Raw genomic sequence first — 10,553 nt, forward strand, 5'->3', positions numbered from 1 at the left:
AAATAAAAAGAAGTAATGAAGTACCATAGTTTAAAAAAAAAAACTGACATATGTCCAGGTAAATCTTTTGATTTACTATAATCCATAAAACTTATGTCTTATTTCAGGTGAGAAAAATCGTATTTTGTCAGTATAATTGGTCTTTAGAAAAGCCACATCAGTGCCTGCTTGATAATATGTACTTTGTGTTATTTGCAAATTGAATTCTTGTTCTGATTTTGTCAAAGATATTAACATAAGTTAAATTATAAAATTTTAGATATATCTCTATTTTCCTATCTCTATTTTTCTAAAGATAACTCCAATATTTGCCTGTTTTAAAATGTAACAGAATTTTTTTCTTCCTGCTTTCCAGAAATGCCAGGAGATAAAAGATTCCAATTCTGCTCCTGCCGTGTTACTATTCCAGCAAGTCAGTTAAATCCTAGGCTTCAACTTCTTTATCTGTTTTAAAGATGTATGCATTTTGTACTGTTAAGACAAACTGTACACAAACAGTAGTGCTAGTAGCTACAGTTCAAATAAGTGGGAAAAAAATGTGAATTCATGAATGTCAAACTATGTTAGATACTATGGTAAAGGTGAGGTTTGGGATAATTGGAGTGGAAAATTTTATGTTCGTTTTTGGTAAATGAACTTCATCTTTTAGAACAGTTTTAGGTTCACAGCAAAGTTGAGAAATAGGGCCCTCCCTGGTGGTACAGCAGGTAAGGATGCAGCACTGCAAGCTAGCTGCAGCTAATTCAGTGTGAGTTCTATCCCCGGCGATAGGGGGATCCTCATGGCACGGCTGACCTCTCCTGGCCCACCTGCTGCTACCCCCCTCCCCAGCAGTCTGCTTCGTAGATCTGCCTGTTCTGCTCCCCACTCTGTCTTTAGTGAGTCCTCTCACCACCACCCCTGTACCTCTGGCTTGCACCCCAGTTCTGTATGCATAAATAAATTTTTTTTGATTGGGAAATAATCCTACTTTTTTAGTTCCTCAGTCATTGCTATTATTCATTTTACCTATATAAAAGCATACATGGTTGAATGCTTTGCTGCTATTATTATTATTTTGAATGAATCTGTTATAACAATATAAAATTTTTAAAATGTACTTTTGAGGTAAAACATATTTTCCCTTATTTGTTCTCTAGTACTCTGGACATCCAAATTCCTGTCCTTTATTATTTTCTTTCTCTTAAGATCTTAATTTTTTATTTTCATTTTTTTAATATTTGTAAGACTACCTTATACTTTAATATTGTAAAGAGTATTTTTTACAAGACTGGCCTACTGGCAACCACCTCTTAATTTTGCTTGCCTGAGAAAGCCTCCATTTTTCTGTCACTTTCGAAAGATAATTTTGCAGTATACAGAATTCTAGATTGGTAGGTTTTACTTTTTCTCCCAGTACTTTAAATGTTTCACTCTACTCTCTTCTTACTTGTGTGGTATCTGAGAAAAGGTCAAATGTATTATATTGCTCCAGTATAGTTAGTTCTCTGACTTCTTTCATGATTTTTTTTTTACTTTCATCTTTGTATTTTGAATATGATAAACATAGGTATCCTATGTTTCTTTATTCTTTATCCTGCTTGATATGCTCTAAGTTTCATAGACCTTTCATTTGGTGTCTGACATTAATTTGGGGAAATTCTCAGTTATTATTGCTTCAAATGTGTCTTTGTTCCTTCTTTCTTTTCAGGTATTCCCACTTTGTGTTCTACTTTTTTGTATTTGCCCACAGTTCTTGGATACTCAGTTCTGGTTTTTCTAGTCTTTTTTTCTTTCCAATATTGAAGAGAACTCCTCAAAACTGTATTGGTCTAGTAGTGAATACATTAAGATTAATCTTTTCTGTTACTGTGTTTTTTATTTCTAGTTTTTCTTTTTAATTTTTTCTTGAATTCCCATCTCTCTCTTTACATTATTCATCTGTTCTTACATGTGTCTGTTTTATCCACTAAAGCCTTTACCCTATCATGTTTTTTTAAGTTCCTGATCTGATAATTCCTGACATGTTTAATACTTTTTCTAATGCTTGTTCAGTCTCTCAAACTAGGTTTCCAACTTTGAGTCTGCCTCATAAATATTTGTTAAGAGGTAGCTATACAAGGAACTGTGATAAATAAATCTATAGTGATGGGGTAGCATGGTATAGAGGGAGGAAGTGTTCTGTAGACCCATGATTCTTGGTCTTTTAGTGAGCTTGTGCTTCTGGACTGTGAACACCACTGTGCTTCTGTGTTTCTGTTTGTTGTTTTGCCCCCTTAAGTGTACAGGCTGGCTCTACAGGGCATAAGTTGGCTAGGGACTAACCTAACCCAGGTTAGGTTAGACTGTGATAAAGCCCTAGTGAATTAATTAGACTCTGGTAAAATAGCTTCTCCTGAGGGTAGGCCCTGCTGAGAAAAAGAAAATATTCCTGCATATTTCAAAATAGTTTCTTTCCTGTGCCAGAAGCAGTTGGAAATTTTGTGCAATATTCACTATAAGAGCCTGGTAGAACTCCTGGAAGTAAGACTTACAATAAGGCTTGGCATTATGACTTGGTCCCTCTGGAGTTCTTAAGTCTCAAGTTTGTCTATCCTGAGCCTCCAGCAATTATCAATTTTTGTTTAGTTTTCCTATTCTGCTGCTGGTTCCTGGGGAGGCTTCTGTTGGTAGATTTTTGTTTTGGGTAGTAGTGATTCTCTAATGCCTGTCTGTTTAGAGGCAAGCAGATTGTCCTGTGATCTTACCTCCTGTCACAGATCAAAGAAGAGTCAGTTTTTCAGGTCAGCTTTTTACCCGTTAGGCCTGAGTGGTAAATTCTCAGCAACTTGTATGCTGGACTGGAAACTAGAACTTGGAAATATTTTATTCCTGTTCTTATTTGTCAGTTTCTAACTAGGGAGAGAGTGGAAAGAGTAGATCATATTTAATACTGCACACAAAGACAATCAGTATTCCTTTGACGTCTCTCTTTCTACCATTTCCATAGAGTGCTTTTCTTCATATAACAACTTGTATAACAAGTAAGTTATACAATTTTGTTTTTGTAAGATCCTCAAACCTAAAACTGAACTAAGGATCTCTTTCGCTAAACTATTTTCATCTCAGATCATTTGGATTATCTCTCTTCTAGCCCCACTCACCAAATGGGAACCTGGAAATGGTCTTTTTCTTCCCACACATCTGTTCAGGACCCCAGATCATGGCAGTTCTGCTTTCTAAATATTTTTGCTTGTTTCATCCTCTTTCTTTTATTAACCACTACTCTGTTCAGAGCATTGACTGGATTTTTTTTTCCCCCTTGAATTCCTATACTACAGAAGCCTCTCTCTAGCCAATTAGGTGATATTAAAATGCATGTTTGACCTTTTGACTTTCTTTGCATATAGCCCTTCAAACCTTTCAATGACTCCTTGTTGCTTTTAGGATAAAACCCATGCTCCTAATCATGGCCTATAGCTCTCTCTGCTGCCTTTCTCCAGATTCATCTCCAGACACTCCCCATCCTTTGCTTTATGTTCCAGTATCAATGAACCACTTACAATTCCACTTTCTAGTCCTCTTTCTGCCACTATCTTCCTGCTGCTTTCTTCTCTGTGTGCCTTGTCAGGGCTTCACTGTTTGAAACAACTTTCTTGTTCACTCTACCTCATCAACTCATTAAGACAGGTCAGCTATTAATGCCTCTCAAGCCTAACTCTAGACATCCTTAGATCTCCCACACTGGTTTCTATATGCAAATCTCTGTCATTTTTCTTCTCTCTTTTCACTTATTTATTCCATCAACTAACCAACAATAGATATGTGTTAGGAAGAATTTTAAACACTAGAATATAGATGATTAAAAGAAAAATTCCTTCTCTATCAAAAGGATGAAGGAAGCTACATAATGAGCAAGTAAAAATACAGTATGCAAGTAGTGATGAATAATTATGATGGAAGATAATGTAGAGAAGGAAGGATGGGATGTTCTGAGGCGGGAGAGTTTAAAAAGAACGTGGTCAGGAAGGGCTCGTGATCACGTGGCCTCTGAGCAGAGGCACCCATGGCCATGAGGGCGCGGGCCCTGCCTTGGTGTGGGACACAGGAGGAGGGGCCGGCCAGTGTGTCGCAGGGTCAGCGAGCAAGGCAGTGGCTTAGACCCAGGTGGGCGAGGGAGGAGAGGTAGATGAGGTTAGAGAGCTGATGACCACGAGGTCGTTAAAGAACGTTCACTCTGAGACTGGAAACTGTGGAGGTTTCTGTGCAAAGTGACAGAATCTGGCTCTATGCTGAAAGAGCATCTGACTGCTGGGGGTGGGTGGGGCGGGGTAGTACTGAGAGAGCTGTTACCAGCTAGGAGATTATGGCACTAATCCAGACAGAATGTAAGGTGGCTTGAACTGGTCAGAGAAGAATCAGTGTAGGTTAAGAAGTATTTGGTTTGGGATATATCTCATATATTTAGAACACCACCAACAGTGTTTATAAAAGATTGAATAAAGTGTATGGCAAAAAAAAAAGTGTAAAAAAAAAAAACAGAACTCAAGAATGAGTTCTGGGTTGTTAGTGTGAACAACTAGAACAATCGAAGTGGGAGGTGAGGGAGGTGGCAGGAGAGTAGACAGGAGAGTACGAAACCGGGACAGCTCTGCTCAGTGTTGAGCGCATGGAGGTCTGAGAGATCTGAGCGGGAGACAGCTCTCGGAAAGCTGCCAGCGTTAGATGAGCTTTCAGATGATGTTTGCGATGAGAGAAGGTGAGAAGCGCGATGAGGAGTCCGGAGCCACTCACTCCACCCCGTAGAGGCCAGAGTGACGAAGCGGACCCCACGTGGGACGGCTCGGTTAGTGAGGGGCGGGAGGCGCAGGAGAGCTGGCCAGGTGGGAAATGTGCTTTAGGAAGCCCGAGTGCGGCGTTGCCGATAAACTTCGTTAGATGAGGACATTCTGTCTGAGGGCTCTGCTCATCTGTTTTTTCGTTGGATGAGAACTTACTTGGAGCCACACAGCGTACAGCAGTGTCCTGACACTCTGAAATCACTTTATTACAGGCATACCAATAAGTGGCTGGTTTTGCTGCGGCCGGTCCTCTCAGTCCCGGGGTCTCACCTGTAAAATGGGGGAGGATATAGTGTCTTCCCTTGAGTAGCTGTGAGGATTCTATGAGGTCATCCAGGTGAAGCACTGGATGATTGCATGTGTTTATGTAATTAAGCACATGATCCTTTTATGATTAATGTTATTAATTTATATTCCTGGCACCATGCCCTTCCCCGTTGAGCGTCATTTTTGGTTTAGTGAATGAATGAATGGTGAGTTGCCTGAAATTTCCCTGTGTGCTCATGAAGCATTAACATCGTGTGTGGGTTCCCTAGGAGCAGACCAGTCTAGTCTGGAAGACACGAAGAAGACGCGTCCTCTGGGCAGAGCTGGCGCAATGGAGCTCCCTAATTACAGCCGGCAGCTGCTGCAGCAGCTCTATACGCTGTGCAAGGAGCAGCAGTTCTGTGACTGCACCATCTCCATTGGCACCATCTACTTCAGGGCCCACAAACTTGTCTTGGCCGCTGCCAGCCTCCTCTTCAAAACCCTGCTGGACAACACAGACACCATCTCCATCGATGCCTCAGTGGTGAGCCCTGAGGAGTTTGCACTCTTGTTAGAAATGATGTACACTGGCAAACTACCTGTGGGCAAGCACAACTTCTCCAAAATCATCTCTTTGGCTGACAGCCTACAGATGTTTGATGTGGCTGTTAGTTGTAAAAACCTCCTGACCAGCCTTGTGAACTGCTCTGTTCAGGGTCAGGTGGTGAGGGATGTCTCCGTGCCCTCCTCAGAGTCACTAAGGAAGGAATCCGAGAAGCCTGAAGTCGAAATCCTTTCCTCTGCGGCGACAGGAGAGCTGCAGTCCTCCCTCGAGGTTTCTGCCCCTCCGGGGATCCCGGTGAAAGCCGAGACTGAGGAACCTGTCCCTGCTGTTGCACAGGAGATGAGTGTGGGTCCTTCCCCGGCCCAGGAGATTCGGGACAGTGCGGGCATGTCAGTGGAGCCCCCTCATCCTGCTGAAGTCTGTGTCCCCGCCCCTGTAACTCGTAAGGAGGCACAGCAGGCAAGCGCAGAGCCAGGTAATGCTCGTCTAACACTTGTTTGGTGACCTCGCCTTCGGCCGTCAGTTACTATTTCACTGATCTTTATGACACTGTTGCCCTGATAAATTCACCAAAGACCACCTGGATATTAAGGCAGAATCCAGTTCGGTACTCCTGCTGGGTCCACCTGTTTTTAACATCTCTTGTGTTTTAGCATGTTGCAGGCTGGAGATGAATTACAGAGCAAAAGAACAGCACTGAAATAATGATGTACCATTTTTGATACTTACACATTATTTTCACCAGGATGAGAATAACACAGAGGAGGAAGATGTCATAGACACTGCTGTCATTACTCGTAACTGATGTATTGATATTAGTTATATCCAGGATGTGACCTAGAGCCTCTCTTACAGCTTGAATTTTTTAAATCCTTTTGTTTTGTTTTGTTTTATATTCAGAATATGAGAGGAAACGCTACCAGCTGAATTTTCTTATAGAAAATGAAGACCTCTTCTCCAGTGTACTCTTGATTACCCAGGATGTTTTAAAAAGACTAGAAGAGTGTTCAGAAATTAAGGGTGCACAGAAGGAGGTAAGTGTCTTGAGTTTTCATATTTTGCTGGGTTAGTGTCCTCAGGCTTTGGTGTCAGCTTCCCAGATAGGGCAGAAATATGGAAATATCCCAGGATCTCAGTTTTTAAAAAAAAATTTTATTTTATTTTTGACACCTACTGCCCCAAAAGACAGCCTTACAAAAATACAAGGCAAGGTACTTTCAAAAGGATGTTATATTTTGGTTGCCAAATGAATGATTAACTGATCCAAATGGAACAGAAGGTAGTTGTCGATAATCCTAAATCAGAGAATAAATAATAAAACAAAACAGCAAATATTGAAAGCAAGGTACCAAAAGCATTTACTATGTAGTTTGCTGGGTTTCAGCAAACTGTGGATGTTTTCAGACATAAAAACAATGCCAGTGAACATTTTTTGAGTCCTCATCCTACCAGAAGTGATATTTACATCATTTAATCCTCACAGAACTCAAGGTGATACGGTTTGACTCCGCTCAGTCTGGCTATCACTGAGAAGGAGGTGACGTGCCACGGCCAGGGTTGCAGAGCCCTGGGTCTCCCAGCAGGAATGCAGCCAGGCATTCTGACTCGAGAGTCCTCTGACATGCTGAGTTATATTGTCTCCCACAGGGCAGAATGACACGTGCGTGACCTATGTGTATAAACTGATGAAAAATCGCTGGACGGTTATCATGCGGTATTTCTCAGCTGACCTTTCATTTTTCATTATCTCAGTGCGGTTTATTCCCACCTAGGGGCTCCCTCACACCAGAGTCTGCACGACCGCCTCCACCACTACTTCAGAACTCACCTCGTTTTCCCTTCCCCCAGCCAGGTCGCCTGTTCTCCCAGCTTGCTGGTGCAGTGGGGAACACTGTCCTGCAACCTGGCTCTTCTGGTCATGGGACCATATGGCCTGTCTCCAGTGTTGCTGAAGGCAGTTTCATGTCTTCTGATGCTGTTGACTCAATCAGTAAATGGCCTTTAACATTTCAGTGTTTCTTTTATTCATAGCTACTTACTTTTATAAAAAAAAAAAAAAAACAACTAAATTCAAGGTATTTTGACCACAGTTAATCTCTGTTAGCTATTAAGTGTTATCTTGGGAGATGAGCTATATACAAAGCTGATGATTCTCTTAGGGGGGGCTTCAAATTTTAAATGTGATACAGAAAGTGCTTACTTAACATGGTCGTTGATAGGTTCTTGGAAACTGTAGGTTTAAGCAAAAGGACATGTAACGAAACCACTTCTACCATAAGCTGATGTAAACAGGCATCAAGTTCCAATTGCGTATTTCTGGTTACAGAAGCATCAGTAAACTTCATAAAACTCTATAACTCTTCTACTATTAAATAATAGCTTATATTCATTCGTTCATTTTTCCAACCTCCTTTTCCAGCGTGGGGTCGCAGGCAGCCAGAGCCCCTCCTGGCAGCTCAGTGGGCAGGAGCTCACAGTGGCCCGGCGCCCTCCCAGCACAGGGCGCGCATACGCTCACTTACGCTGGGGCGTTTTCAACACACCAGTGCACACATCTGCCTGAGAACCAGGGAACACCCACATTGACCTGGGAGAGCCACAGGCGCGACCCGGAGGGCGAATTGCTTCCATAGTGGAATGAGGGTGTGTGAGGCCGGCTGCACCTTTGTGCTGTCTGTGCTGAAGGATGAGTGGTTTTATATTTTTGCACTTGGGTGTCCACTAAACTGTTCAGTCCATCGCTTTTGTTTCTGGTTATCTTGATAGCCCATGGACACACCTCTCATTTCTCTTAGGGCTTGCTTTCCATTTGGCTTTGGTCACAGAGCTGCACCACTGACCCTAGGCCAGCAGTACCTAAGTGATTCCTGCCACAGCTTTCTTACTTGGACTGTGTCTTACTGTGTTTTTTTCTAACACTGGTGCCTAAAAGTGTCAATACATAGTAGGTGCAAGAAATGTTTGCTGTATATGGATTCATTCAACATAGAGTTTTATTTTCCCCAGTTCTTGTCCTAAGCCTTGGATGGCAGTCACTTTAATAGTACTTTGAAAGAACATTGATTCACTCTTGGTGGTCATTATAGGTTTATGTTATTTCTTCCTCGGTTTTAGAGGTCAGAGTAAGACATCTGCAAATTATGCAGTGACTGTTATAGTCCATAATAAATCTTTTCTGCTGCAAAAAGAAAAGGAGGAAAGATCCTTTAAGAACATCAGAATGCGTTCAACAAAATTGAGTTGGGAGGTCTACTGTGTGCTGAGGTCCTGTGCCGTCTTTCTGTTAGACAGTTTTATTGAGGTATGATTGACGTACAGTAGACTGTACATATTTAAAGTGTACAGTTTGATGAGTTTTGAAACCTGAAGCTGTCACTACAATCAAGATAGTGAACACATCCATCACCTCCAGAAGTTTCTTCCTGTCCCTTTGTAGTCTCCCTCCTATCCCTTTCTACTCCTCCATCCCCAGGTAACGGGGATCTGCTTTCTATCTCCGTAGATCAATTTGCATTTTCTAGAGTATTATATAAATGGAACCACAGAGTGCATATTCTTTCGGGCCTGGCTTCTTTCACTCAGCTAACTGCACAGCCTGTGTCGTGACATGCTCACTCTGATTTATTGCTGAGCAATGTTCCATCTGAGGAGATAGAATTTATTTGTCCAGCTCTGCATTTACTAGCACTGTGACCTAGAACAACTTAATCTCTGTAAACCTTATTTGTAAAGCAGGAATGTTATGACCTATATCAGAGTCACTGTGAAATTATTAAGATTATTTATGTAAACCTTGCAGTAAAATGCCAGGCACATAGAAGGAGCTCAGTAGATAGCAACTGCTATTGCTTTTACATTAACTCGGTATTTTTAGACTTGACCTTGAAACCCCCTTTGCACTTAAAGTCTTATAATATCCTCGTGCCTTGGCCATTTTCTCTGACACATGAGGTGGCTTGCTGTTACTTTAAGCTTAATTTGGAAGTAAAGCTTTCCAGTAAGCTACTACTACCCATTTGGAAGGACCTTCCTTAACTGCAGGTATCGCGTCCTGTACAAAGCCATCCATCTCTGGAACAGTGGTGCAGGGCATGCAGAGTCGTCCGGGGCACTTGTTAAATGTACACCACTAGCCTCTTTTCCAGAGAGTCTGATTCTTAGGTTGTGGCAGAGCTTGGCAATCTCCATCTTTAACTAGTTCCCCATGAGCTACTGTTTTGGTACCTGTAGGTGTTTGAGAAGTGCTCCTAGAGAAGTCAGAGGCTTATGAAATCCTTTGTGTAAGATGCAGCTATCCCATGTCTGTGCTGACACTGGCAGTGCTATGGCGTCATTGAATATGCATTTTGCCAAGCATGGCTCTTCACTTACCTTCAGTTCTACAGGTGCTTACTGAGCAGCTGGTATGTGCCGGCATTGACCTGTTTGCTAGGGAACTAAACATAAGTAAGCCTGGTTCCTTATCCTTACAGAGGATCTTACCGCGAGGAAATCCTGCCACATGTATACTGTTTTAGGGGAACTATGCTATGAGTCACCAGTTACAGAAATCACCAAAAGGCCTCAGTATGGAGAGCTTTTAATAGTTGTTCCCTGCAGCATCATTCTATATTTCTATTGCAGTTGCTAAGCTTATTTTGGGGTTTGGGTTTTCAGTTATGCATTCTGAGCTCCCAAAGACCTTTGAAGTTGTTGGTTGTCTCTGGTTAATTGTAACATACCTGAAACCTTAAACATTGCTTAACATTAAACATATATTTCTTTTTTTTTTTTTTTTAAATTTTTTTAAAGATTTATTTATTTGTGCATACAGCACTAGGGTACAGGCCAGAGGTGCAGGGGTGGTGAGACGATTCACCAGAGACAGAGAGGGGAGCAGAATAAGCAGATTGATGAAGTACACTGCTGAGGGGAGCAGCAGGCGATACTGGAGAGGTCTA

General features: G+C 41.8%; 1 protein-coding gene across 2 annotated transcripts in view; it reads left to right on the forward strand.

Moving 5' to 3' along the window:
* The window catches only part of ZBTB40 (zinc finger and BTB domain containing 40), a 65,336-nt gene that overhangs the window by 27,156 nt on the left and 27,627 nt on the right, over positions 1–10,553 (forward strand). For both annotated transcript variants that reach the window (XM_004678583.2, XM_012722506.1), the window contains exons 2-3: positions 5,336–6,088; positions 6,514–6,647. In XM_004678583.2, coding sequence (XP_004678640.1) covers positions 5,398–6,088; positions 6,514–6,647 — 825 coding nt within the window. In that variant the 5' untranslated portion in view covers positions 5,336–5,397. The remainder of the gene's footprint in view (positions 1–5,335; positions 6,089–6,513; positions 6,648–10,553) is intronic.

This window comes from Condylura cristata, unplaced genomic scaffold, assembly GCF_000260355.1.
Source record: "Condylura cristata isolate star-nosed mole 26May11 unplaced genomic scaffold, ConCri1.0 scaffold00008, whole genome shotgun sequence".
In the NCBI taxonomy this organism is placed as follows: Eukaryota; Metazoa; Chordata; class Mammalia; order Eulipotyphla; family Talpidae; genus Condylura; species Condylura cristata.